Here is a 26,803-nt window from a genome sequence, read left to right on the forward strand (position 1 = left end):
TGTCTTGGCCAGGTCTCCCTTGGAAAAGAGATTTTATCTTAAGTGACTTCCTGGTTAAATACATAAAACCCATCATGGCCACAACTGGCAACTACATAATAATGGCATGAATTTATTCTTTCGACATGTCGTCCACGTTTGAAGAGTTAGGGTGCATTTTACTGCTTCGAAGCTGCAGCTCACACTGCGGTTCTTTATAAAATAAATTACTCCATATAGCTGTAGTTAAAAATAAATCAGTCCATTACAGCAAAAAATGTTTATTTCACCAGGGCAGATGTTTACAGTCTTGGACAATAAAAGAGAGAATGGTGGGATCATAACTTTGTGCTGATTTTTATACGTCTGATACAGAAGTGTTCACCAATAAAAATCAACATAAAACCAGGATAGTAGCTTACAAACTTATAACATCTTTAAAATACAAAATAAAGACTTTGATTTTTTTCTTGTTCTTTGCTTGAAATAACAGTTACCGTTATAAAAAGGAGATCGAATGATAATCGCTCTTAAAATTAACTCTTATGTCCACAAATAGGCAAAAAATACAGCACTGCCCATATTTGATATAAATGTTTGAGACAAAACTAAAATGACATAAAAACTAGAACAGAAAATATATACACTCTCCATCTTTTCAGTCGTCGTCTTCCTCCTCTTCCTTCGCCTTCTTTTTCTTCTTCTTCTTCTTCTTTTCTGTCGACTGCAGACGAAACAAAAGTGAGCAAAAACACAGATTCCACACTTTGAAATGCGTCACAACTCTGATGGACAAACTCCTACCTCTGCTGCCGCTACCTCTTCCTCCACCTCCTTTGGTTCCTCCTCCTCAGCCTCCGCTTTCTTGTCCTTCTTTTTCTTCTTCTTCTTCTTGGGGGTCTCCTCTGCTGCTTCTTCTTCCTCCATGGCTGTAAAACACGCAGACACATTTGTAAACCAAATCGTACCGACGTCACAAACGACACGTGATCGGATTCTTGCTCCTTCCACCCACCTTCTGCTACTGCTTCCTTTTTGGCCTTTTTGGATTTGACCACCGGCGTTTCAGGCTCTTCGGCCTCCTCCTCCTCCACTTCCTCAAACTTCCTCTTCTTTGACGTGGAGGGAATAGTAGAGTCGCCCGATGGATCATACATTCTGACTTCACTGTAAAGAGGAAAGTGGGGCTTTAACACTATTCTTCCATGTGTAAAATATAGCATCCTTAGACCAGAGCAGTTTGATGCTACTCACCTCTTGTGTTGGTATTTGTCTGCCTTTGCCATTGCTTTGCCTGTTCCGCTGATTCTTCGGATCTGAGAGGGGAAAAAGGGACAAGATTAAATTGTTAAAATGTGAAACAGCATAACACCCCCTCTCTAATAAACTTCTATGGTGGTTGTACTTACTCCCTTCTCCTCCAGCTGGCGCAGCCTGGCCTCCAGCTTGGCGCGGTTCTCTGCTCCCATCTCTGCGTTTGTGTCCTCTCCCAGGGCATCGTAGCGAATAGCCAGGGCTGCTTTAGCTGCTAGCATTCTGGAGATCTGGACAGATATGACGGGAGAAGATCAATTTTCAAGCCATCCACCTTACAGATCAGATCACGTGGTGGGTGCTCTTTCCAAACATACCTTGCCCTTATTCTTAGCGGTGGTCTGACCCACTAAGGAGGCGTGGTAGATGAGACCGTACTTGGGGGTGTCTTTGCGCGTCTTCAGAGCTCTAAACAGAGCCTTCTCCGCTCCGAGGATCTGCACTGTGGAGGCCGGATGCTTCGCCAGATTCAGTAGGGAACCTTAATAACACAAAACAGACTTGTAAACACAGTGCTCTCACGAGCACCTGCCCATCTGGCCCCTAAACTCGAGCTCAGATGAGGTAGTGACTTAAAAGCATCAGTCATGATCAGGAGAGTGACAAGATGTCGTCATCATCACCGCTCGGCTGGTTCTCGCACAGTCGCTGCTCTGCGATTTACCTGCATGAGAGATGAGACGGGCGCCGACCAGCTCGCCCACCATCACCGTGAGGTTGGGGGCGATCGCCATCATCCGGTTCTTCAAGTAGTCGTACAGCTGAGTGCGGTATTCTGAAATCTCAATCACCTTAAAAAGAGAGGAAGGAAGATTTTTAGTCAGCAGATAATCAAAGAAATAACTTAACTTTCTAAAGATAGCAACAGTTCAGATGAGGTAGTGACTGAAAACCCACATGTGTGTTTCAGGAAAAAGACATATGTCGTCATCATCATTACTGGGAATTACAGGTATATGTGTGTGAGCGTATAGGATGATAGAAACACACATACCTGGTCACACAGGTGCCTGATGTTGCCGATGTCCTGCTCCGACACTTCTGTTCCCATGGAGATCTCGGCGGCGAGTTTAACCTCGGCCTCGACTTCCTCGGGGAGGATGTCTGACAGATCGGAGCCTGCCACGTTTGTGCGATCACCTGAAAGAGTCACTCAGGATTATCATCACTTTTAATTATGCATTTTAATTATGCAACTCTAAATCATTGAAGAGGTTTTTTAACTGTAATGCGCATATTTTTCTTACCGATCTTACGGACAGCTTTGCAGTAGGCCAGGTTGTCTGTGATGACCTTTCCCAGCTCGGGGAAGTGCCAGCCGTACCACTCCCTGCAGCGCATGATGTAGTTGTTAAGCTCCTTATCCAGGTCATCAAGAAGGGCTGAAGAGATGCAGGGGGAAAAAAATCGAAGTCACACCTCATGTTCAAATGCAGGGAGAAAAATCAATTGTTGCAGTATGTGAAATATGACTTACAGATGGCCTGCACGATCATAGTGTCCACTTTGTCTGGACTGAACTTGAGCTTGTAGCGGGATAAACTGCAGAACACAAACATAAGATGAGTTATTTCACATGCAAAGCTTTAACAATTATTCTATGCCAAGATAGAGACCGCTGCCTCAGCGGTAGTGACGAATGCTGAGGAAAATCTACAGGAAGTTTCAGACAGCAAGTGTAATCATCGGCAGCTGTCGCATTTATTTATTCAACACTGTATCTTCGTGCTACCAACCTGTGAGCCAACCCCAGAGACATGGCACTGATCTCCCTCGGAGGAAGCCCAGTGATGAGACTCTCCATCTGGCCCCTGATGCACCTCATCAGTTCAGCCACAGCGGGGCTGTGGACGCAGCTCAGGTCCAGCTTTTCCTGAAAACCAGGACACGTTAGAACCGCTTGCATTTGAAGTACAGCAGCTGATTACTTGTGATGTAAAATGTTAACTTACTTTGATGACTCCACCAAGCTTCACATCGCTGATGGCCAGCTGCTCGTGAGCCTCCTTGGCAACAACTTTCTTCAGCGCCTTCTTCAAACTCTTGCCGATTTTACCCTCAACAAGGGCGGTGGCAGCTGTGGAAGAGGGGAAAAGAACCTTGCTTTAAAAAAACTACCCATGGGAACACACAACTTCATATGCCTGAGGGGGGATCATTAACATACAATCTAACTCATATTTTCAAGACAAAAAGGGGCCTACTACCTCTCTAAACTACTTGGAATATGAATTAATATGGTCTCAGTGGTAGTGACGAATACTGTAGGATGCCTCATGTTTTAATCAGACACAGAAATGCATCATAGACCACATGTGTACACATGTGCAGAAAGACATGCATAATTACCTGCCAAGGCCTCTGTTGTGTCCTGAAACTTCTCGAAGTGCTTCAGCTTCACACTGGCAGGAACAACACAAACAACAATCAGGACACATTTCATCTACTAAACCAATCAATGACACCTTACTGGTTGAAGCTGCTCTGTGTGGTGGCATGTTGCAGCAAAACTTACACTTTGTTCGCTTTTTCAGGAGTTTCAAACTCCTTGTACAGGCTGTCGACCTGCTGCAGCTTCGATTCATCGAGGACCTGAAATATAACAGAGGCTTAAAATTTAGTTGTCACGCGTTATAAAAGTCAAAAGGCAACGCGGGTATGTAAAATGTGTGCGGATAAAAGTTTAACATCTCAAATTGTCATATGTTTAAATTGCAATTTGCACGTGAATGTTGAGTGGTAAGAAGTAGAGGCATTTACTGAAGTCAGCCTCAACATGCACACGTGGTTACAAGGCCTCCACTGCTAACAGTGTTAGCTCATGCTTAAGCAAAGCCGCTCGTGCACAAGCAAATATAAATTAATTAATACAAATACACATACATTAATACAATTTTAGCAGTTAATTTTAATGTATTTCACTGACAATTACGTTTACTACTACTGATAACGTATGCGTTTGGTATCTAACGGTGAAGCTAACTTAAGCTAACTCAAGTAGGTAATGCAAAATCTCTCTTTCTCTGTAAGTGACAGGAAATAAAAACCGAATACATACTTTGAATATGGCATATCCAGCTGCGGTCTCAAATAAAACGAGCATTTTGGCGGCGACTCAGTTAATTTACAGAGTTTTTGCGCTCTCTAAAGCAGAGAGCCTTCAGTTTTTCCTCACAGTCACCACGCTGCTGCTCCCACACTGTCTGAAGCACATGCGGCGAGAGAGAGAGTACCGGAAACTTATGGGTTGCCAGACCCAGAGTCGCTATCACCCAAATACCAGATGTACATTTTTTGAACTTTTCATATGTCAGCTGATTTTAAAAATACTCCAAACATATTTTTATTTCTTGAATTATTTATAATAATTAGCAATGATTAAATGTATATATTTAATACCGCATACTTATGTTTAAGTTAGCAAAAGGAAGCAAAGAGGTATTGGCTAATAAAAACGGGTGCCACGGGTTTATGACAGATAATTCCTACATATAGACTTTATACGGTCCTAATACTTTCAAAACATATCGAGTATCCTTTTACTTTATCCACATTTATCTATACTTTGATAAATAAATTATTTACGGTTTTCTTTTCATCACCTGGCAACCCATAATGAGCTTTACATTAAAGCTCACGACATGTGTCACAAACTTGCTTTTTTTATTTTTAAGTTATGAAAAATGTTGCAAATGGGCTTTATATATAGAAATTGAACAAAAGTATAACATCTGTATGAAAGCTGTCGTGTATATTTTGTCGTTTTTTAATTTCTTTAATGTACTTCCTGTTCTCGCGGAAGTGACGAACGCGTAAACTAGAGCAAAACATGCACATGTGAGAGCTGCGTGGCTAGGAACCTGACTTTATTTCAAACAGACTTAACTGTCCGCGCTGAGAAAGAACTCGGGGTGTGCAAGATGAATGAACCGGGACACTATCCTCCGCCGGACTTCGGCTGTCCCCCTCCGAACTCTATCCAGTCGTTCCAGCAGCAGCAGCAGCAGCAGCCCCGCTCCAGCAACTTCCACCCCAGCATGTGGAGCTGGAGCGAGACGCCTTCCGAGCCCAGCTGCGACCAGAGCGGCCAGGCGGGATGGAATCACTGGGCTGGTGAAGAGTCTGGCTTCTCATCAGGCCGTGGAAACTACAGACCTAACCGTCCGTACGGTGAGTAACCTGGACAGTAGTCTGGTGATGTTTAAATCACATTATAATTACTAAAACTTCATCAACTATCAACATCGTTACTGGTATTGGAAATATCAGACATTAAGTCCGTAGTACAGGTCGATGTTCAAAACCACTGTATTCTACATGTCCCATATTGGCATGTTTGGTTTGGTTATGCTGTCATCTCTCTGACTTCAATCTTGTTTTCAGGTCAAAACTTTGGTCGCGAATGGCATCAAGGTGGACATCGAGGTGGAAGACAAAATAACGGAGGCCCAAACAATCAAGGGAAAAAGGTAACTCCCCCTTAACTTATGATCAAAATGACCTTAATAGCTATATAGCGAACTTATCCGTCTATAACCCACGACAGAAAAACAAGAAGGAACCAGAGTATTCCCACTTTTGTGACACCTGTGACCGGGGCTTCAAAATCCAGGAGAAGTATGATGAACATGTTTCACAACACGTCAAGGTAATAAGATACATTTAACACAATACATACATCGTTTATCATGCAACTTTTCTGACTGCTTCCGCTGAATCTCCTCTGTAGTGCTCTGTGTCTGACTGCAGCTTTATGGCCCATGAGAAGTTAGTCAGCATCCACTGGAAGAATGTAAGTGAAACAACTCGCCGTGCATCTGAAACTTGGACTTTCAGTATTTTCCTTATTTTTTATGCCTGTGTTTTTATATCCTGGCTGCAGACCCACGCACCAGGCACTAAAAGAATCAAGCTGGACACGCCGGATGAGATTGCAAAGTGGAGAGAGGAGAGGCGCAAGTCAGTATTTAGAACAGATTGTTGATTTCTGATCTATTAATGACATTACATATTATATGATGTTGTTTTTGAACCCTTTTCAAGAAACTATCCAACACTTGAAAACATGGAAAAGAAGAGAAAGGTGATGGAGGTGCGGGAGGAGACGGGAGCAGTTCTAGATACAGCTCAATTTGGGTACAAGTATTTTCTGTTATTATATCAACACTCATTTGTTTGCATGAAGCTAATCCGATCTAAATCCACGCACTAATGTTTTACTTGCAGGCGTATGAGAGGCAGAGGCCGAGGAAGGGGTCGAGGTCGTGGATGGGGTAACAGAGGGTTCCACGGGCGACACCCTAGAGGTGTTCAACCAGAGAGTAGTGCTTCAGAGAGGCCTCCGCCCGCCATCCAGCGCGGCAGAGAGGTGGATCCACTGGGAGCGCTGGCCAGCAGTGACCACGGTGAGTGAGACGTCCATCCACATCCATGACATTGTCTTTATTTTGGACAAACGTAACAAGAAGTTCTGCGTTCAAATAATGGGAGGACAGCTAGGAAGACCTACAGAGGCTACTGTGCGTTCCAGCTTTCTCTATCAGAGCTACAAAGTTCCAGTACCAAGTTATGTAAGAGAGTGCTGCAGTTTTAATTATTTTAAATGCAAGATTAAATCATGGCTAAAATCAACCCAATCATGTACCCATCACACATTAACGCAAACAGTTGTTGTTGTGTTGTAAAATCACGTTGTTGTAAAGTGAACGTGTACTGTCTGGTAATTGTGTTTTTATTCTCTGTTTCCTGCCCAGGGACTACAGATGCAAATTAGCTTTTAGCTAACTGTGGTACAGCTTAAAAGCTATGCATTGTCCCCTGTAAGAATAAACAAATAAATAAAAAAGTAATGATAACATTTCCTGCGTTTTTCAGATTCTGACAAAGAGGAGCCAGAGTCCAGAGCTGGTAGTGTGGTTATCGCTCCCAAACAGATGAGCTCAGCCCTGGGATCCCTGATGGCAAACTACGGCTCCATGACTGAGAGTGAAAGTGATGAAGCACCAGAGGGTGAGTTTAAATCCATCCTCAACCTGAATACCAATCCAACATGAAAAAATAGTCCCACATTGGTCCCAAATCTTAAAATGAAGCCAATGCAATGTCTTTATGAATAACCACATTGAAAAATCTTTGGATCTGAGTATTTATCTTCGCCACAGCTAACGGGATGCAAGACAGGCTTGGTTTAATTCTGGTGACGTTACATATTGCTGCATGTCTGCAAAAAAAAATTACACAAGGACATGAAACAGAATACGTTCATAGCAATGACTGTATATAAAGATGGAGGACGCGTCTCCGTCTGCTCGCATTGTAAGAAATCGAAGCAAAAATAGCCCCCGTGACAGGCGCTGCCATAATGCAATGGTGACGTCATTTGGAGCCAGAGCTGCGCAGTAGTTTGGCGTGTATTTTGATTTTATAGTTTGACTCATGTCCCATCTGTTAACATGGAGGAGTTGGGCTTTATGAGCTATACTGCAGCCAGTCTACAGGGGGCGATAGAGAGGTTTTGGCTTGACTTTTAGGGAGCTGTCATGTCCTCCATCTTTTTACACAGTCTATGGTTGAGATACATTGACACAAAAAATACACATTGGGAAATAGCATGCAACAGTTTAACACTTAATACCACCATCTTTTCACTGCTGTGTTTCCATGTGTTTTAGCCACCCCTATTCAGAGAGCCAAAGACCTTGTGCAAGAAAACCAGGCTCTCCTAAACACAGTACTGCCACACTCCCAGGGCAAAGGACCCCCTAAAGCCCTAGGTACAGAAACCGCAAGAGTGTTTCAGCCGGGCTGTTCCCCTCAGGCACCTCACAGCAGGAGAGGAAGAGGAGGTAGGGGAGGAAGAGGTGGTAGAGGAGGATACCAAGATACACCACAGACACGACGTCCCACTCTACTGGAGATGGTAAGAAGATATCCAGGGTAGCCAGGGTTCTAAATTGAGAGAATTTTATTTTGAAAATATTGTATCTCCCCTCTATTTTCTTTTATTCTCTTTAGTTACTAGCCCCAGATGTCCGTCACGAGAGGAATGTCCTCCTGCAGTGCGTGCGTTATGTTGTCCGAAACAACTTCTTCGGCCTGGAAAGCAAACCTCAGAACCAGGAGAGGATGACGGATAAAGCTACACCCGCTACAAATGGAGAGAGTGAGGGGAGGCAGGAAGATCCGCCAGAAGTCGTTTCTCCAGTTCTTAGCAAGAGAGAATCAGCTGAAGGTGGAAGTAAGGATGATTTAGAAACAAGAATCTCTCAGGACCAAGCTTTGCAGAGTGATCAGGTATGCTCGGAACCATCTAAGGATCATGTGAACCCAGCAGAGAATACTGAGCAGGCGGCAGGCTTCATCCAGAATGCTGCGAAAGACTGCCACAGCGTCACAACTACCTCTAATATTTTTGATGATGAAATATGGGAGAGCCCTGGTGCTGTTATGTAAAATCTTGTCTCAAATGGATTCATCGGATTTTGTTGATGTAAATTATTCTTAAGTTGTTGTTTTTTTGTAAAGACTCTTATTTTTTATGAGATGTTATTGACTAACAATCTATATCCAGTTATATTTTTCTAACATGTACTTTGTACTGAGGAAACATTTTTTCGTGTTAAATAAATCACATAAAATGTATGGATAATTCACATTTCAATAAATGGTTTATTTCATTGAATAATAACTGCATTATACATAATGCTGTTTTGTATAACTTGCAGTTGTTGAGTGAGAAACTGAGAAGAAATCCTTATTAAACGTTTTAATGCCACCACAGAAGGACAAGCTAGCATATAGTAGTAAGATATAGATAAGATATAGTAGTATAGATAGTTACTCTAGTAGTTAAAAAGAGCTCCCAGCAAAGTGTATTAATATATTTAGTAAAAACTGTCCTTTAAAAAGCACTGAGTGTAATTTTCCAGCGAAAGATGCACTCACTAGTACAAAAGATACAGCGTCTCGAATTTAGTTCAAGATCGGTATGAACAACATACTAGTCAACGCGCATGCGTATGGGGTGCTAAGCAACCGTTCATAACTTTTACTCCGTATTCAATATTGACGTTGTTACAGTAGAGCTACAGAGCAGCTTTGAAGCAGTCTAGTAATTGTAGTAATGCGGCAGTACTGAATAGCGCCACAAGGTGGTGTCTCCTTTTGTTTTGATTTTGTGCTCGTGAAGCGTGTCATACTCAGAGAGCCCATGTCGCTCCGACAAAAGGCATAAAAACAGAGGTTCAATTCTGCGCATGCTCTGACTTTTGCGCATGTGCAGAATGGATCGGGCAGCCGCCAGAAGCCCGATTTAAAAAAAATGCACTCCTGACGTCACGTCTCATGTTCTATGACGTAGAATGCCTTTGATGTCTGCTCATATAAGATCATCAAAGGTCATAAACAGTCATTGTGTTTGCCATTAGCACTTGCTTCACTCACACACTGAGACGTTTCACTCGACTGATCCTCCACTTTTGTGCAGATTTCACTGGAAATACTTTAAACTATTTGCCAACATGCAGTTCTTCAGTTACATTCACACAGCTTTTGCTATCCTCATCGTCCTTGGTCTGGGACTTGATCGTCCCAATTCACCTTGGCTTAACACAGCAAAAATGGTTCTCCCCCAACTTTGCAGTGATGAAGTACCTACCCAAGCAAAGACAGACCTGTCAGCTAAAAGGATTGTGGATGTCAGGTTGCTGCATCCGGATGCTTTCCTCTGCAGAGGCTTTCTCTGTCTCATTGAAGAGAGCGACACTCGCGAGATGGAAAGAACCTTCATATACAGATGCACTGACATTCAGAGTAGTAGTAGTGAGAGGGATGAACCTCTTCCCCCAGCTCTCGTCATCACCGTGAATCATCAGATTCTCAGCTTGGACACACTACAGCCTGCTGGCAGCAGATCAGAGGGGATTGCCACTTTTTTTTCTAAAGCCTGGGCCAAAATTGCAGCTGTTTATTCCACGACCAAAGCAGGAACTCTAACACGTATCACCAAGCTCATAGATATAGAAATAATGAATTTCTCCAGTGTTCTAAAAAGAATAGCAGCTTTTTTTTCCAGTGTCCAAGCATCAATGCAAGCATATTTTACCAGAGTAATATATGTGGATATTTGGTATTTACCTGAAATCATTGCCAATGAAATACTTTCTGGTAGCATTGAAATTAGAAGACGTTGATTCGTTGCTCCTTTATGAGCCCATTCCCAATTAACTTTAGGCCCAGGCTCTCCCCTATTTCCCTTTCTCTACTTTTTTTCTAGGGTTTACTCCAGGTGCTCTGGTTTCCTCCCACATTCTTAATTTGAAAAAAAACCCCCAAACAAACAATAAAAACAAACAAAAGTCATGAAAAATTGAAGCGATCTCCACACTTGTCCTCTTTTATTCATTGTGATCAACTCTGTCTTGTTGCTTTAATGATGTTAAGTTGTTAGTAACCAAACTTGTTGCAGATATTAAAAGATGACAGTCTTTACTGCATGGGGTTATGGTTACTAATGTTCAAAGGTGTCTTATGCAGCTTTCTTAACAGGTCCACGATGTGCATCTTTTCTCCCCAACAAGCTTATACGTCAACACCTGCTCAGTGACCTTAGCGATGACTTCGGCCATCTCTGCCCTCATGCCTGAGAGCCCTCGCGTCTACCTGGAGGTCAGCTAAGCAGTTCTCTGCACACTCAGCGCTAATGGAAATATTGTTAGAATACATTCCTGAATGCATAAACAGCCTTGAAACAGAAAGTGCATTTGCATATTGGAAGACACTGTGCTGCTTTTGAATAGATCAATAAATATGATCCTGGAGCAGGCTAAACAGGAGTTGAGTGAGGAACTGAGAAGAAATCCTTATTAAACCTTTTAATTCCACCACAGAAGGACAAGCTAGCATATAGTAGTAAGATATAGATAAGATATAGTAGTATAGATAGTTACTGCAGTAGTTAAAAAGAGCTCCCAGCAAAGTGTATTAATATATTTAGTAAAAACTGTCCTTTAAAAAGCACTGAGTGTAATTTTCCAGCGAAAGATGCACTCACTGGTACAAAAGATACAGCGTCTCGAATTTAGTTCAAGATCAATATGAACAACATACTAGTCAACGCGCATGCGTATGGGGTGCTAAGCAACCGTTCATAACTTTTACTCCGTATTCAATATTGACGTTGTTACAGTAGAGCTACAGAGCAGCTTTGAAGCAGTCTAGTAATTGTAGTATTGCGGCAGTACTGAATAGCGCCACAAGGTGGTGTCTCCTTTTGTTTTGATTTTGTGCTCGTGAAGCGTGTCATACTCAGAGAGCCCATGTCGATCCGACAAAAGGCATAAAAACAGAGGTTCAATTCTGCGCATGTGCAGAATGGATCGGGCAGCCGCCAGAAGCCCGATTTACAAAAAATGCACTCCTGACGTCACGTCTCATGTTCTATGACGTAGAATGCCTTTGATGTCTGCTCATATATATAAGATCATCAAAGGTCATAAACAGTCATTGTGTTTGCCATTAGCACTTGCTTCACTCACACACTGAGACGTTTTACTCGACTGATCCTCCACTTTTGTGCAGATTTCACTGGAAATACTTTAAACTATTTGCCAACATGCAGTTCTTCAGTTACATTCACACAGCTTTTGCTATCCTCATCGTCCTTGGTCTGGGACTTGATCGTCCCAATTCACCTTGGCTTAACACAGCAAAAATGGTTCTCCCCCAACTTTGCAGTGATGAAGTACCTACCCAAGCAAAGACAGACCTGTCAGCTAAAAGGATTGTGGATGTCAGGTTGCTGCATCCGGATGCTTTCCTCTGCAGAGGCTTTCTCTGTCTCATTGAAGAGAGCGACACTCGCGAGATGGAAAGAACCTTCATATACAGATGCACTGACATTCAGAGTAGTAGTAGTGAGAGGGATGAACCTCTTCCCCCAGCTCTCGTCATCACCGTGAATCATCAGATTCTCAGCTTGGACACACTACAGCCTGCTGGCAGCAGATCAGAGGGGATTGCCACTTTTTTTTCTAAAGCCTGGGCCAAAATTGCAGCTGTTTATTCCACGACCAAAGCAGGAACTCTAACACGTATCACCAAGCTCATAGATATAGAAATAATGAATTTCTCCAGTGTTCTAAAAAGAATAGCAGCTTTTTTTCCCAGTGTCCAAGCATCAATGCAAGCATATTTTACCAGAGTAATATATGTGGATATTTGGTATTTACCTGAAATCATTGCCGATGAAATACTTTCTGGTAGCATTGAAATTAGAAGACGTTGATTCGTTGCTCCTTTATGAGCCCATTCCCAATTAACTTTAGGCCCAGGCTCTCCCCTATTTCCCTTTCTCTACTTTTTTTCTAGGGTTTACTCCAGGTGCTCTGGTTTCCTCCCACATTCTTAATTTGAAAAAAAAACCCCAAACAAACAATAAAAACAAACAAAAGTCATGAAAAATTGAAGCGATCTCCACACTTGTCCTCTTTTATTCATTGTGATCAACTCTGTCTTGTTGCTTTAATGATGTCAAGTTGTTAGTAACCAAACTTGTTGCAGATATTAAAAGATGACAGTCTTTACTGCATGGGGTTATGGTTACTAATGTTCAAAGGTGTCTTATGCAGCTTTCTTAACAGGTCCACGATGTGCATCTTTTCTCCCCAACAAGCTTATACGTCAACACCTGCTCAGTGACCTTAGCGATGACTTCGGCCATCTCTGCCCTCATGCCTGAGAGCCCTCGCTTCTACCTGGAGGTCAGCTCAGCAGTTCTCTGCACACTCAGCGAGAATGGAAATATTGTTAGAATACATTCCTGAATGCATAAACAGCCTTGAAACAGAAAGTGCATTTGCATATTGGAAGACACTGTGCTGCTTTTGAATAGATCAATAAATATGATCCTGGAGCAGGCTAAACAGGAAGATGTCAGAAAAAAAGTATGCTTATGCTTTAGTCTAACTCTCAGCCTTCCTCCTGCTCGTTTAATTTCCAGGTAGTAGCTACAACATGAGTGATGATTAACAATCACATTTGCTTTTATTCTTCTCCTCCAGAACAGAAAAAATGACTGGACCTCTGTCCGAAGGCGGGTTCTGTGGAACTGACTATATAGAGGATAGACAGGTTTATTGTGATAACAGTGGATCTGAGACCTAGTTACAAAAATATGTTAAAAGAAATTACTAACTAAAGCTAGCAGTGAAAAAATATTTCGTTAACTGAAATTGTACAAAAACATACATTCCTATACAATAATATTATTTTGTTTGTATATAAAGCTTTACTATTAAATAAAAGCTGCACCGTCCACCTGAACTGCCCAGGGTTATAAAACGAGCGCACCTCATGAGTCGTCGCCTGGTAACCACCAGAGCTGTCAACGTCTGTGTAATGTCTAACATTAGGGTAGCAACGGTAAAGTTGACTATCGGTATGCGAGTCAGCAAGAGGACAAAAGTGCACGATAAATAGTTTTAAATGCAGGTTAATTTGACGAAATGTATACATTGTTTGGCGAGTGACAGTCAGTAGTAACTCTAAAGTAATAACATGGCTGGAAGTTGTGTTCGAGTCGACCCACCGGTCGTCGAGTTCAGCGATGTGAAAGTCGGGCAAGTTTACAAGATGACAGTCAGGGCAACAAATGTGGGGAAAACTTCGACAAAAATTTGTATTGAAAGGCCTGCATTAAAGGTATGTTAACTTTGAGGGATTTAAACAACTAACAATATGGAGTTATAGAATAAACTATGTGCTTAGGCTAGTTAATTACAAATCATTTATGTCAGCGCTAGCTTAAAGGCTTGTTAAGGGAAGCTAACACCTCGTGCAATAAACGATGTTAGCTAACAGGTAGTTAGCTCACTATAATTTAAGCTAATTACGGACACTGATTTGATGCAACTATCTTCATTAATTTCAACACTATTCTATCTATCTAAATGGTATTATCAACAATTTTGAAAGTAGGGACTATAATTATTAATTTGTTAAGTTTTTAACATAATGGCTTTTTTTTTTTTTTTACATTTTAAAGGAGTATAAAATGTTTCGAGATAATTTTAACATTTCCTTTCTTCTAAAGTTGCCCCTCTATTTCTTCTTCTGGGATGCACGATATTGGATTTTTTTTGCCAATATGCTGATATTTCCAACCCTTATTGTCGATATATATTAGGCACATGTTTTTTCCCAACTAATTGTAGAGACTATCAAAGCTTTATTAGGGAATCATCGTGCATTTATGCATAATTATAGCGCTGTTTTATTGGCGGAACATATCGGCATTAGATGAATGCTTAGAAGATGCCTATATTTAGTGTTGATGCTTTAATCAGACTATATCAACAAAGTGGTTGTTTCTGCACATTTGATTGGTGCCTTCTCCCCCTCTTTTCACACTCTTATTCCCTGCAGTTGTTCAAGTTCACAGCATCTAGCTATGCAGAAGTGGTGGCGTCTGGTCTGTCCGTAAGCGGCCTGCTGGAGTTCACTCCTGAGGAAGAGGAGGAGGTCAGAGACTGCCTTCTAATTCATGTCAATGACGTGCAGACCATTAAAGTCCCACTGCTTGGGTAAGCAGGCTAGAGAGATGTAGGACCACACACACTGCCTCTGACAAATGTGCACGCATACATCCCCACTAACATTTTAACACTCTTGCTTTTTTAATGTGCTGCTCTAGGTTTCCCAGGGCTTGTTCCCTCCTAATGGACTCAGTGGTAGACTTTGGCTGCGTTGCTGCCAGCAGTCAGGTGATCAGCAAACGTCACCTTATAACCAATCAGGGATCAGCTCCAGGTAAATCAGGCGTGTCTTGCACTCATAAAGCAATTTTCTCTTTGTCACTTTATTATAATACCCTCCCCCTTGCGAGGAAATGCATTTCTATTTATGTGCATCTGTTTTTGTGTGTGAAGGCTTGTACCACGTGCAGTACAACGGAGACCCCTCAGTCAGACTCTCTCCCTGCAGTGGAGTCGTAGCAGCTGGCGCCACCCAGTGGCTGAAAGTGGAACTGCGCACTGACAGACCCCGGCAGATTGAAGAAAGGGCTCTGTAAGAATACTTCATAACACTAGTCATAGATAGATAACTGTGAACAATGATTGCATGTTTTTAAGGGATTTGACACTACATGCTGAGTCACATAATTTAGTTTAAAGATGTTTACTAAAGCTTGCAAACCAACATAATATTTAGTGGGTTATGACAACAATATGAATGTAAGTTTAAATGCAAAGGGAGGGCTCAACTGAACCCTCCTTCTGTCCCAGGGTCAAACTCCAGAATCGCTCCCCTGTCACTCTCAGAATTAAAGCAGAGGTGGTCGACCAGCACCTTGAGGTCTTTGACCTGCAGGTAATTCAGGGGAATTTATATCGTACTTACTCTCCATTAATCCTTCAAATCCCCAGTAAATAGTGTCCATGTAAAGGACTTATTTCTGTTCACAGGGGGCGCCACTGTCCAGTCTGTGGTTTGGACCCGTCTACTTTGGGACGTCCCATGTGGAGAACGTGGTTCTTAGAAATAATGCGCCCCAGGCCTGTGACTGGGTTTGCCTGCTCCAGAGTACTGCTGCTGGGACTGAGGGGGTGAGTGATGCGCTCAGCTGCTGTGCAGAGAGGCATGTTTGTATTAAGGTGAAAACATAGTTAGATATTGAATGGTCTGTAGGTGGTCGGGTGAAGTACCCAGGAAAGAATAAGTCAATCAGTTATGCTTTGACTGTGACGGCTCTGCAGGGAACGGACCTCCAGAAGAGCACAGACGCCGCCCTGCTGGAAAGAATGTCGAGGTGCAGCCCATCCACCGGAGACGTCTCTCAGGTCTTAGACTTTGTCCCTAAACAGGGTCGACTGGGACCCTATGATAAAACAACTGTGGCTATTCGCTTCAGCCCCGTCTGTAAGAGGTAACCTCTCTTTGAATGTGTCTGTGTGAGCTTTACATCCATGAAAAAATAGATGATTTCAAACTGATTTTCATGTCGGCATGAATACTTACTCATGCTAATAGACAAATCAACTGTTGTGTAATGTGTTGAGTGATTACACAGTAGAAATCATGTACATTAAGGTTAAAGCAATGTAAAGGAACATTTCATAGGCAGAGAGAGGGGAAAATGAAGTGATACTCCCCGTCGGGGAATCGAACCCCGGTCTCCCGCGTGACAGGCGGGGATACTCACCACTATACTAACGAGGAGCAGCTTGGAAAGAGAGGCCTCTTGTGGTGTTTGTACATAAACAGCTTCCTCTGTCTTTCAGTACAAATGAATCAAGGAAGCGTGAGAGCTCAGCCAGCCGGCAAGACTACTGCCTGTTCCTGCTGTTTGAGTCGGTGGGAAGCAGACATGGCTTCACTCACTGTCATGGTAACACACTCTAATCCTACTTTTCAGTAGTTAAATAATAATTATAGACAGATACAACTGGATTTTTTTCTGTGTCTCTTCAGCTAACAGCAGCGTGGAGCTGGCTGTGACAGGCTCCGGGCTGCCCGTGTCTCTCGTGCCCAGTCCCTCTCACAGATTTGGCTTCCCCACCTGTGTGACGGGCCGACGAATCGACCAGATGTGTGTGCTGCGGAACCTGTGCCCTCAACTTCCCGTCACCTTCCGCTTCCGCAAGTTAGCGCATTTCGCCGCAAAGCCCTCCTCTGGCACCATCTCCCCCGGACAATGCCAGGTGAGGACGAGGATCGATTCAGTTATTTATTCAAAAAGAAAAGTAGAGGCGTGAATGTTTTCTTCTCTGTCGCACTCCTCCAGGATGTAGTTCTGTCTTTCACTGCACGGCAGCAAGGGAGCTTCCGGGTGTTGCAGAAGCTGGACGTCTTGGGTCATGTTGTTCAGAGAGGTGGCAACAAGGATGGCGACACTGGGCTTGAGTTTTGCAGCTTCCACACCATCACTCTAGAGTTGTCTGCTGTCTGCTGCAGTGAGACCACACACCCCGGGCCTCAACTGAATCCTGGTGAATCCTGTTCAAAATATGTCTTCCTCTTGATACTTCCTTTCTTCGTCTGTGACTAACAGATCTGACTTTGGATGATTTTGATACCTGTCCCGCTTTGTTGGGCTGCTTCACAGGCATCACTCCAGCAGTGACCAATCCCACTGGATCACAGCCTCACGTTCGATGTAGTGACCTCGCCTTATGCCGGGGCATGGCGCACGCAGCCGTCCTAAGCGCGGACAAAACTCGACTCCATAAACACCGCAGAGAGAGGAGGAAGAGCACTGAGGGGGAGGAGTTCCTGGCTTTTCCTAACGACCAGGCAGCAAGCATCAGGCCTGCCTCTGCGGGAAGACAGTACAGGTAGAATTTAAAGTTACAGACTGACAGCAAACTGGAAACGTAACGCTAATAGTGAAGATTTATATTGTGTCTTCTCAGGACCATCTTTACTGGTGTGCAGCGCTATCGCTACGTGGACACCGACTATTCGTTTACAGAGGAAGAGGAGGAGCAGAGGCAGCGGCATCGACAGGTTTACAAAGACTTCATCCAAGAGCTTAGAGAAACTCGCCTGGAGAAGATCAAGGAGAGGTAGGCTTTCTGAGAGTATTCGGAGTGCTAACCTGAAGGCCTATATCAAGCTTACAGTCAGGGCTCGAGCTTAAGGACCTCCTGTCGTGGGGGGAAAAAAGTTGGTTAAAAGACAATAAATAATGTCCTTTCTTTTTAGACAGCAGGAAAAAGTGGAAGACGATGTGGATATTGGGATTGTTCCCTCTCAAGGGCTCGTTCCCCCGACACTCCGCATCAGCAACCTGGAGAGCTGTAAGATCTCAGAGACCAAGCCAAACTACGGCAATGCTCCAGCAACCACACAGCAGGTCATCAGCCAGGTCAGGCTGAAGGTGTTAACAATTTAAAGAGTCCCTTAATATATTTAAAAAGCAACTTCAGTGTAGTTTACTTTTTGCATAATCTGTAGGTATCAGAGGCGATGCATGCAGTTCCTTCTATCAGCCAGGAGGTGGCAGACTGCAACAGGACTCTTACAGCTCAGGAGCTCTACCAAGTTGAAATAGGTGAGAGATTTAATGCATACAGTCACTCTTTCTAATAAAAGAGCACAAAGTGTTTAATTAATCTCTGAGAATTTACATGCTGGATACAAGTCTCACTCTCTCCTCATTAGGTCCGTTAGTGGTGGATTTCGGCGAGGTGTGTGCGCAGTCGGTGTGTGTCGAGAAGCTGGAGCTGATCAATCACCTGTCAGTGTTCATTTGGGTGCAGCTGGCGGTGGACTGCCCCGAGCTGCAGGGTTCCTCGCCCCTCTCCCACGTCCTGCCGCCCCACTCCCGCAACACCTTACCCCTGACGTTTCAGAGCAGCAAACAGGGCCCCTTCTACAGGTTGGTTGGGGAAACAACTCGGCGCAATTGTATAAAATTAAATCTAAACGTACGTCTTTCTTTCTTCCAGACCTGTGTCCTACTCGGTGAACCAGCAACACTCTGGTCAGATATTAGTCCAGGCCAAAGTAGTTCCTGTGGCTTTGGAGCTGTCAACCACCCAGCTGGTGCTTCGCCCCACCCCCAATCTGCTCGCCCAATCAGGATACAGGAGCTCAGTTACACTTCGAAATCCTCGAAACCACGCCGCAGAGTTCACATGGAAACCGGTAGTCACAGAGAGTGGCATCCTGTTTTCAATCCGGCCTGCTAAAGGTTCTAAAAGTGCTTTGTGTCTTTAAGAAACTTTTAGTTAATTAATCCGTTTGAATTAAAGCTGATGCAACTAATCTGCTCCCTCGCTCCGCAGGCACAGTGGAGCCTTACAGGGAATTGGACTGCGAGGTGGTGTGGCATCCTTCCTTCTCCTCCCCTGCAGAAGGAGACTTTGACCTCTGCGTGCGTGAGGGCAACGCGCAACGCCTGCACTGCGTCGCAAAGGTCTGCTTTAGCAGAGATTAAGAGAGGAGTTGCTGTGGTTAGCTGAGGCTTGCAGGATAACATTGATTGCAATATTGAGATTTCCTGCAACTTAGGCCACTTCTGGACCACCCATCTATGGTTTGCAACTTGAAAGCTGGTCAAAGAAAACCTTAGTCAGCTCAGTATTTATTGAGGTGATACATTTATCAAAACAAACATGTCAGAAGAAATACAGGGAATTATACCAGATAAACGCAGTGTCTTCATGTCCATATAAGCAATTAACAATCATACTTATTGTTTTGGACGCTAACTTTTGGAAAACAAAAACGTAAGTCTCCTACTTCCTGTTGTTCCTGTCGGCACACACAACCTCACGCCGTGCAGGTGTAGCCGCTAAAAGTAAACACTCTTCTGCGTGTCTGCTCGGTATACTCTCACTTATAAGCCACCTCGGAGCTGCTGCCGTCACAGATCATGTCGGCAGGATGATCGAGGGAGGTGGATTACAAGTGAGTGTATTCTCGTAACAGCGTCCCGGTGCTGGTTAACACTGTGGTTGTATAAAAAGAGGGCAGCGGTTACTTTAAGCGGCTACACCTGCAGCACACACCGCGGGAGGTTGCGTGTGCCGACAGGAAGCTTTCGAGCTTGTTTACAGTTTACAGTTAACGCCAGTTCTCTGTGTGCTCTGTTGAAGAGCTGCACTAATGTGATATCAGACTTTTCCTGTGGATTAGTCGTTGAAAACAAGAAACTGGCGAGTTTGTTTTGCACAGAGCAACAAAAAAGTAGCAGCTCCATGTGTTTCACTTAATTTGCTTCACTATCGCACTTCCTGCACATGCGCTCATCGCAATAAACGATATATCGTGCAGCCCTAATGTACACACAGACAAAGGGAAATCAGTTAAGACCTGCAACTTTATTTGGAGAACGTGTTTACCAAGACATCACATGAATATGTATGACTAAACCATCAGAACCTGGGCTTGCTGTTTGTGCAGACAGGAGGGTAGCAGAGAGGAATGGGGGGTTGGATCGATCGATTCTTGTCACTGTAACATCTGTTTGCTAGCCAACACTGGACTGGCTGATCATTAAAAAACATTGATTTATGTGCTCGCTATGTTCCCAACCTTCATATTCTGACCAAAATATAAACAATGTGTCAGGTCTCACCTGAGACACTGTGGTTATTCAGGCAGGTGTCAATGCGTAGAGCACTTGAAGCGTCTGCTACAGCTGATTACAATAATGACAAATGGAAATGCAGTTCTTAAAGAGCTTTTAGTGATGCTCTTTGTACTTTTGGGTGCATTTTAAGTGGCCCAACATCGCTCAGGACGGCTATAATCAAGGTTAATAGCAAAAGCTTTTCCAACAATCTAAAAATGTGATTTGTAAATGACATTAAATGACCGATGAGGTACAAAGCGCCTCTTTGTTTTTACCAACGTTCAACCATAATACGAGGCAAAATCCATCAAAGAGGCATGTATCGATTCCTCCTCTGACAGCGGCCTCAGCGGACCAGAACACAATCCGGCAACAAGAAATGTTACGTTTTAAGTTTGGCTCGTGACTTTCCTGCTTTTTTTTTTCAATGGAAAAAACTCTCCCGTGCACAACTCCCGAGTCGTACACACGCTCCAAATACATGGAGGAAAAATGTGGGAAATCAGTGACTAGATTTGAAGTAGACAAGGCAGGCTGGTGGAGAGTGGGCGGTGTACAAATGCAGAACAAAATACTATGCATTAAAAATCACAGGAGAATAACAACTTTCTGTGCTTCTCTCAGGTTGGACCCACCAGTGTCCAGCTGGCAGAGAAGCAGATCACATTTGGATCAGTGCCTCTCAACATGCCGTCTTTTAGAACTGCAGTCCTACACAACACTGGACAGAACCATGCCTACTACCAGGTGCCCCCTCACACACACACACACACCTGCAGATGCACGAATCCTTAGCTACATAGTCGCTCTCTCTCTCTGCTCTCTGTGATTGCTCGAGGCAGGTGCTCGATGTTTGCCCTCTGCCAGGCCTGGCGGTGAGTCCATCAGAGGGCGTGGTGCCAAAAGGGGGCCAGGCTACACTCAAGATCCACTTCAACCCTGACTCTGTCGTCAAGTTTGACACCAGAGTGGAGGTGAGAGGGAGAAAATAGAGCATTATGAGGATTTGTGTTTGTGTGAGAGACAAAGAGAGGAAGTACACAATCATGTGTGTGTGTTACAGATAGCTCTGAGGAGCATGAAGTCCACAGAGCTCCGAGTGGGCGGATCGGTGGAGCATCCAAATGTAGACATCAGTGTGGTGAGTTTGTGTTTGGCATTATGTTTATGCACACACAGTTTGTCTGTAGGAGTGACAAAGCACAGCAATAAACATGCCCGGAGAAAAAGAGAGTTACGTAGCCGCTTCTGAGCATAAAGGCTTTTATTAACTCCTTTTATTGTAGCTCACAGAAGAGAATAAACTCGATTTGAGACAGCTTGTAGAAATATACTTTACCAATGCACTATTAAAATCCTTCCTCAAAATCAGCAAGCAACAGCAAAGCTCCTGAATACATCTTAGAGTAGCAGCTGAAGGACAGCTATGATAAGACTCATGGTTGTCTGTATCTTGAATCTAAATGTTCAAAGAGATACAAAATACAAGACTAGAATAGAACTTGGTTGTCCTAGTAGACGACAGGTTAGCTAACATCTTCTGTGCAGCTAACGTTAGCGGTGGGTGTTACCTCTAAAAGGTTTCTTTGATTAGGCGTGGAGTCCTTGGATAATGACAGCCGGAAGAAGCCGTTGAAGACAAAATGATGGCGACATTTCCCCCCAAGTGAAAGCACTTTTTTCACCCCAGGCCATGGCAACCACAGACTGCTGATGGCAGTTTTGAGGAGCGGTGTTATGAGTCCGAATGTGTGCGTGCAGGTGCATGGTATTATCAGAGACGGTCAGACAGATGGTTTAGAAACGAGCACCAGATGTTATAGAGCATCTTTGCTTTCTTTGGAGTCTGAAGACTCAGCAATCCAAGAGGGGTTTAAACTTATGAAAAATGGTTGTTAAATATGTGGTCGTTTTTTTAAACCTATCTCACCCGACTGACGTGTCTTCAATCTTTCATCTTTTGTCTTTCTAACGAGGACCACGGTGGGAATTTACGCCTTAAGCTTAATTGTGTTTTTGTCCTCCACGGTTACATTTAATTTCAGGACTGGCTGATTGCAGTCTTGTTTTTTCTTACCTTGTTTTTATCTATATTTCACTCCATGCTGAGAGCACAATCAGTATAATGACCGGTTTGTTCACGGCATTGATTGCGCTTGTCATAAAACAATCCATTTGTAAATAATGATGATAATAGAAAAGTGTTTTGAAGCACCTCGCACAAAACCCAAGGACATTTAAAAACAACAAACTAACAATGAGTCTAGATTTAAAAACAGTAATGCACTCAACATTGCAAATTGGAAGGGGTGTAGATGTGGAGGAGATCAGAGTGGTATTCAGCAGGAATACTGGAGTCTGTCCAGGGCTCTGTTTGATGTTTCTGCTTTAGATTTAGGAAGTGATGAGCAGATATCCAGTTTTTATGACATGAAGGCAGTTATTGTTATTTACCACAGTTGGCCTGTAATGTCAACCACAACTTAAGAAGCAGCAGCATTATACAGTGCTTCTCAACTGGTTGAGCCTCAAGTTCCAATGTGGAGAAAAACTTCTTTCATAGGACAGGTGCGTAGGAGAGGGAAAGATCCGTCAAAATTGCAAGTTGACTCCTGCACACTTTTTTGCTTGCAACATTTCGGTACTCGACCTTCATCAGGCAAACAGTTTAAGTAGGGAGTGACTGCATGTTTGCAGCCAATCAACATGTTTTATTGGCTGCAAACATGCAGCCACTCCCTACTAAAGTAAATGGACTGTACTTACATAGTGCTTTTCTAGTCTTTGCAACCACTCTAAGCTGCTTTTACACTCCATATCACATTCACCCATTCACACACTGTTGGCAGAGGCTGCTACGTGAAGTGCCCAACTGTCAATCAGATATCACATTCATACCCATTGGCTATGCCACTGGGAGCAACTTGGGGTTAGTGTCTTGCACAAGGACACTTTGACATGTAGCTTTGGGGAGCTGGGGATTGAACCTCTGACCTTCTGATTGAAAGACAACCGACCCTACCACTGAGCCACAGCCGCCAACAAAGTTGCTCCTGTTCACAAACAAGTACCGAAACACCTCCTCAATAACAAATCGAGACACAAATTTCTGACATTTTTAACCACTCAAATTTATGTTATGAAAAATAACCAAAATGTCCAGCAGGTGGCAGTGCATTAGAGGAAAATATTTCCTCTACAGAAATAAAGTGCAAAATAAATGCAACTGCTGGGCTCATGAAGTTTCAAGATTGTAAATGTAACTGTAGCTGGGATTACCCACTCAGTGGATACATGAATAAACTACACGTCATGTCTTTCAAAATCAGACTTTTTTTTTCTCCCATGCACACTTCCACGACCCACTTTTGGGTCCCGACCCACCAGTTGAGAACCACAGCTTTAACCCTTACCATTTACACAGGAAGCTATGCTAGATTCAGATGCAACGATCTATTGGAGAAAACATACAAAGCATAAATATCAACAATCCAATAAGGTGCAATAACTCAACCAAAGAAAAGCTTTAACTGTAAAACTGTTATATAAATCCTGAGCTGTGTGTAGGAGGTCCGTTGAGCTGTCTCAAAAAGGAAAATGTGCTTTCTCTGATATTTGAAGGATATGACAATCCTACACAGAATCTGTGCTGCAAAATATCTTAAGTTAGAATTTAATTCACAGCTCGGAAATCTTTGTGACCATGCAGAGAGGCTGCAAGTTTGGTTGTTTATACAAAGGGAGTACAAAAGGAAATATTGGTGTGAAAGGGAGTGACGGGTCTGAGGGCCGGCTTTATGATGTTAGGGGAGTGGCAGCGGTCAGTGGTCAGGTGTGGTGGAGATTTTAACATGTAGGCCACAATTGCAACCCTAAATTCTAATGCAAAATATCACCAGGTTAGGCATCACCTTAGCTGGTTCGAACATGAGTTATCTACATAATTATCTTTAATGCATGCAAGATTTGAAGACAGGAGCGTAAAGATAGAAGAACAAATATAGAAGAGAAGGAGAAGGGAAGGAAGAACAAATCATGTAATTATCCACCCACACGACTTCCCCTCCTGTCATTTTGCAGTGTGTGGAAACGAAACAAAAACCAGCGGCTGTATTAATAGCAGCTGTTGCCTCATCACTGACATCCCTTAAATTAAAATACTGCGCAAAGAGGAAGCCCTCTGTCAAATATATGATCTTTGCAGAGGTTTAAGCTTCACGCTCTCGGCTGCACTCGAGCATAAAAAAGGACATTCTGTTTATAACTTGACAGATTAGGAGGCGGCTCATCGTTCAGCGCGGTGCCTGGTAGCCGCGGTTTGTGAACCAGTAAAATCTGATAATGAATTTGCCACTTGACACAGAAAGTAACGGGGACACTCAGAAGACATGTAGATCTACAGTATGTGATTGTTAATAATAAAGGGAGAACTGACAGCATCTTGTTGTAGAGAAACTATACCTGTCATTAGGGATGCAACGATTAGAGATTTTGATGATACGATTATCACGATTATTATGCATAATTAATTTTACAACATTACTAATTGCTAAAATCTAGCTAACTAATTAAACGCACAATTTGCTGCTTTTTTCTTCTTAAGGCTGAAGCTTGTAATAATGGGTATTTAAATGTAAAATCAATTAATGTAGAATCGACACAAACAACTCTCCTGTGAACCACATTTTTCCAATAGAACTAGTCAGCTTGAAAGGCAGATTTCTTATGTACTATGTAAACCATTCAAAACCATTATCCATCTGTAGCCAGGATGGATCGGTGTGGCGGTTGTCACAGCAAGCTGCCCGATTGGCTGCTGTCCTCTTCCTGCGCAGGCCAGCCCCGCCCCACCTGCCCCTGACTGCCTGCGCAGTGCTGCTGTGCACAGGTCATGAGGAGAGAGAGCAACTCGGAGCTGTGAACTGCGATTACTCTTAGCAGCATACATGGGAATGAATTGCATTATAATACATTTCAGTGGTCTGAAAAAGTTGCTAAATTTGTCGCTAGTCACTCTTTAGAAAAAGGTTGCCAAGAGGGAGAGAGAGATCCATGCCGATCTAATCTTACATGTGGCCTGAGAAACTCCTGACTGTAATTGTTTGTTTGAAGTTTAAGTTTCATCTCTCATGCAGTCTAATTATTATTAATAATACATGAACTGCAATGTATTAGATCCCTTGGTATCATGCTGGAAGTGTACGCGCTCCTGATGTCATGTTAGTGTACAAAGGCTGGCGTTTACTCGGCACTGAGAGGAGGGTTTAGACCACACGCCGCTTTACTGCTGTTTGCTCACGTTGCACTGAAAGCCCAACTTTCACCGCTACGCCATTGATTTAAAGTGACACGTTTAAATTTAATATCACTTTTGTTTTCGTTCCGTGCAGGTTGCGCCAAAAATAATGTACCGGCACCTTTTTTGAGAGTGAGAAGCACGCGGTGTCGCGGATCCTTTACGACTAAATAAGCGAGACGTTTAAAAGCGTGGTTAATAGTGAAACGCTGCAACCCTACATATCATCCCATGCAATTTTCATTTGATAATTTACGATTGCAAGATTGTAAAAACTGTGCCCTTACTCATGTTTGCACATTTTTCTCATCCCTCTTCCTACATTTAAGAACATGATCAGCACGCACGTCTCTGAATTTGCTGTGATGACGGAGCTTTGGGGCACTTCAGTTTGAAAAAGGCCTCCTGAATCACTTCCATGCTTTTTATCATCCCTAATCTCCACAGAAGTGATATACCTGGCTCGGTAAAAGATAAGGGGAAAAGTGATGGCGTAAGGAGGAAGAAAATGTATCAGGCTCTGATTTAAAGTGTGCGAGAACGAGCGTGTGAATGTGTGCGTCCGTGGAAACGGCACTGTTTGCACCTTTTGAAAGAAATGGAATCAAGGATATTCTGCTTTTATACATCTTCAGTTGCAGAAAATTATTCTTTTTCTTTCATTCTTGGCTTTTATTCTTGAGTTTTCATGGCAGGACGTGATTCTTTAGTTGCTGCCTGAACCTTTGAGACTGAGCTTTGTAGATAAGTTCTCAAAAGTTGATAGATTAAAGAAATACAGAGGCTTCTCAGACGGTTTTTAATCAGCCTGACTGTCCCTGAAGAAGGCAATGAAAGCGACGAATTTCACCCACGCTGTTCGCTTGTATTGTGTCAATTTCTTTCTCCCTCTTTTCAGTCCCATTTCCAGTTTTATGGGGTTCACGCCGGTTCTCGGCGGGCGATACCGTTCTCTCTGACAAACCACTCGTCAGCCGCAGCCCGGGTCACCTTCGACCTGTCGGAGTACACAGACTTCTCTCTGCAGCTCCCTCAGCTGTCACCAAGTATGTATTTATTACACACACAAGGCAGTATATCACACAGTTGAGTTTTTGTCTGTGTTGGCTAGATTTAGTTTGTGTTATTGCTCCTGT

The 26,803-nt window shown here is 43.2% G+C and overlaps 3 protein-coding genes and 4 non-coding genes across 7 annotated transcripts in view; 2 read left to right on the forward strand and 5 right to left on the reverse strand.

Moving 5' to 3' along the window:
* Nucleotides 1-244: 244 nt before the first annotated feature.
* On the reverse strand, nucleotides 245-4,476 carry nop58 (NOP58 ribonucleoprotein homolog (yeast)). The gene is made up of 15 exons (XM_069675235.1): nucleotides 4,352-4,476; nucleotides 3,809-3,885; nucleotides 3,643-3,695; nucleotides 3,246-3,370; nucleotides 3,030-3,166; nucleotides 2,771-2,835; nucleotides 2,541-2,675; nucleotides 2,288-2,433; nucleotides 1,958-2,084; nucleotides 1,611-1,774; nucleotides 1,389-1,523; nucleotides 1,234-1,295; nucleotides 995-1,146; nucleotides 784-908; nucleotides 245-703 (listed from the first exon to the last, which is right to left on the reverse strand). Exons 1-15 carry the CDS (start codon nucleotides 4,394-4,396, stop codon nucleotides 638-640), a joined length of 1,614 nt encoding a protein of 537 aa, XP_069531336.1. The 5' UTR covers nucleotides 4,397-4,476; the 3' UTR covers nucleotides 245-637.
* Nucleotides 1,842-1,924, reverse strand: LOC138603816 (small nucleolar RNA SNORD11B). Its single transcript, XR_011309270.1, has one exon. It is a non-coding gene; the product is annotated as a small nucleolar RNA SNORD11B (small nucleolar RNA).
* LOC138603815 (small nucleolar RNA SNORD11B) lies at nucleotides 2,156-2,238 on the reverse strand. Its single transcript, XR_011309269.1, has one exon. It is a non-coding gene; the product is annotated as a small nucleolar RNA SNORD11B (small nucleolar RNA).
* LOC138603813 (small nucleolar RNA SNORD70) lies at nucleotides 3,525-3,612 on the reverse strand. The gene has a single exon (XR_011309267.1). It is a non-coding gene; the product is annotated as a small nucleolar RNA SNORD70 (small nucleolar RNA).
* Nucleotides 4,477-5,152: 676 nt separating the features above from the next.
* nufip1 (nuclear FMR1 interacting protein 1) lies at nucleotides 5,153-8,889 on the forward strand. Its single transcript, XM_069675572.1, has 10 exons — nucleotides 5,153-5,463; nucleotides 5,677-5,762; nucleotides 5,840-5,941; nucleotides 6,023-6,085; nucleotides 6,176-6,252; nucleotides 6,337-6,429; nucleotides 6,520-6,698; nucleotides 7,168-7,302; nucleotides 7,965-8,212; nucleotides 8,308-8,889. The coding sequence occupies exons 1-10, from the start codon at nucleotides 5,214-5,216 to the stop codon at nucleotides 8,743-8,745; spliced, it is 1,671 nt and encodes a 556-aa protein (XP_069531673.1). The 5' UTR covers nucleotides 5,153-5,213; the 3' UTR covers nucleotides 8,746-8,889.
* Nucleotides 8,890-13,848: 4,959 nt separating this feature from the next.
* LOC138603735 (cilia and flagella-associated protein 47-like) overlaps nucleotides 13,849-26,803 on the forward strand; it is a 51,419-nt gene continuing 38,464 nt past the window's right edge. The window contains exons 1-21 of the mRNA XM_069675632.1: nucleotides 13,849-13,992; nucleotides 14,716-14,873; nucleotides 14,984-15,099; nucleotides 15,219-15,357; nucleotides 15,576-15,660; nucleotides 15,756-15,896; nucleotides 16,047-16,216; nucleotides 16,572-16,678; nucleotides 16,762-16,991; nucleotides 17,075-17,279; nucleotides 17,396-17,624; nucleotides 17,703-17,855; nucleotides 17,995-18,157; nucleotides 18,247-18,343; nucleotides 18,454-18,670; nucleotides 18,741-18,985; nucleotides 19,080-19,210; nucleotides 20,996-21,118; nucleotides 21,214-21,345; nucleotides 21,435-21,512; nucleotides 26,566-26,713. Coding sequence (XP_069531733.1) covers nucleotides 13,849-13,992; nucleotides 14,716-14,873; nucleotides 14,984-15,099; nucleotides 15,219-15,357; nucleotides 15,576-15,660; nucleotides 15,756-15,896; nucleotides 16,047-16,216; nucleotides 16,572-16,678; nucleotides 16,762-16,991; nucleotides 17,075-17,279; nucleotides 17,396-17,624; nucleotides 17,703-17,855; nucleotides 17,995-18,157; nucleotides 18,247-18,343; nucleotides 18,454-18,670; nucleotides 18,741-18,985; nucleotides 19,080-19,210; nucleotides 20,996-21,118; nucleotides 21,214-21,345; nucleotides 21,435-21,512; nucleotides 26,566-26,713 — 3,211 coding nt within the window. The remainder of the gene's footprint in view (nucleotides 13,993-14,715; nucleotides 14,874-14,983; nucleotides 15,100-15,218; nucleotides 15,358-15,575; nucleotides 15,661-15,755; nucleotides 15,897-16,046; nucleotides 16,217-16,571; nucleotides 16,679-16,761; nucleotides 16,992-17,074; nucleotides 17,280-17,395; nucleotides 17,625-17,702; nucleotides 17,856-17,994; nucleotides 18,158-18,246; nucleotides 18,344-18,453; nucleotides 18,671-18,740; nucleotides 18,986-19,079; nucleotides 19,211-20,995; nucleotides 21,119-21,213; nucleotides 21,346-21,434; nucleotides 21,513-26,565; nucleotides 26,714-26,803) is intronic.
* Nucleotides 16,438-16,509, reverse strand: trnad-guc (transfer RNA aspartic acid (anticodon GUC)). Its single transcript has one exon. It is a non-coding gene; the product is annotated as a tRNA-Asp (tRNA).

This window comes from Semicossyphus pulcher, unplaced genomic scaffold (assembly GCF_022749685.1).
Source record: "Semicossyphus pulcher isolate SPU_LCO1_2020_fin unplaced genomic scaffold, fSemPul1.0.p SCAF_24, whole genome shotgun sequence".
NCBI lineage: Eukaryota > Metazoa > Chordata > Actinopteri > Labriformes > Labridae > Semicossyphus > Semicossyphus pulcher.

Bases quoted from the DNA above. Each gene is read 5' to 3' on its own strand.
- nop58 (XM_069675235.1), bottom strand. From the start codon at position 4,396: ATGCTCGTTTTATTTGAGACCGCAGCTGGATATGCCATATTCAAA. The intron at 2,836-3,029 runs GTTGGTAGCACG...TGTGTTCTGCAG, and splicing joins TCTCTGGGGTTGGCTCACAG to TTTATCCCGCTACAAGCTCA. The intron at 2,085-2,287 runs GTATGTGTGTTT...TCTCTTTTTAAG, and splicing joins TCAGGCACCTGTGTGACCAG to GTGATTGAGATTTCAGAATA.
- nufip1 (XM_069675572.1), top strand. From the start codon at position 5,214: ATGAATGAACCGGGACACTATCCTCCGCCGGACTTCGGCTGTCCCCCT. The intron at 6,086-6,175 runs GTAAGTGAAACA...TCCTGGCTGCAG, and splicing joins TCAGCATCCACTGGAAGAAT to ACCCACGCACCAGGCACTAA. The intron at 6,699-7,167 runs GTGAGTGAGACG...TGCGTTTTTCAG, and splicing joins GCTGGCCAGCAGTGACCACG to ATTCTGACAAAGAGGAGCCA.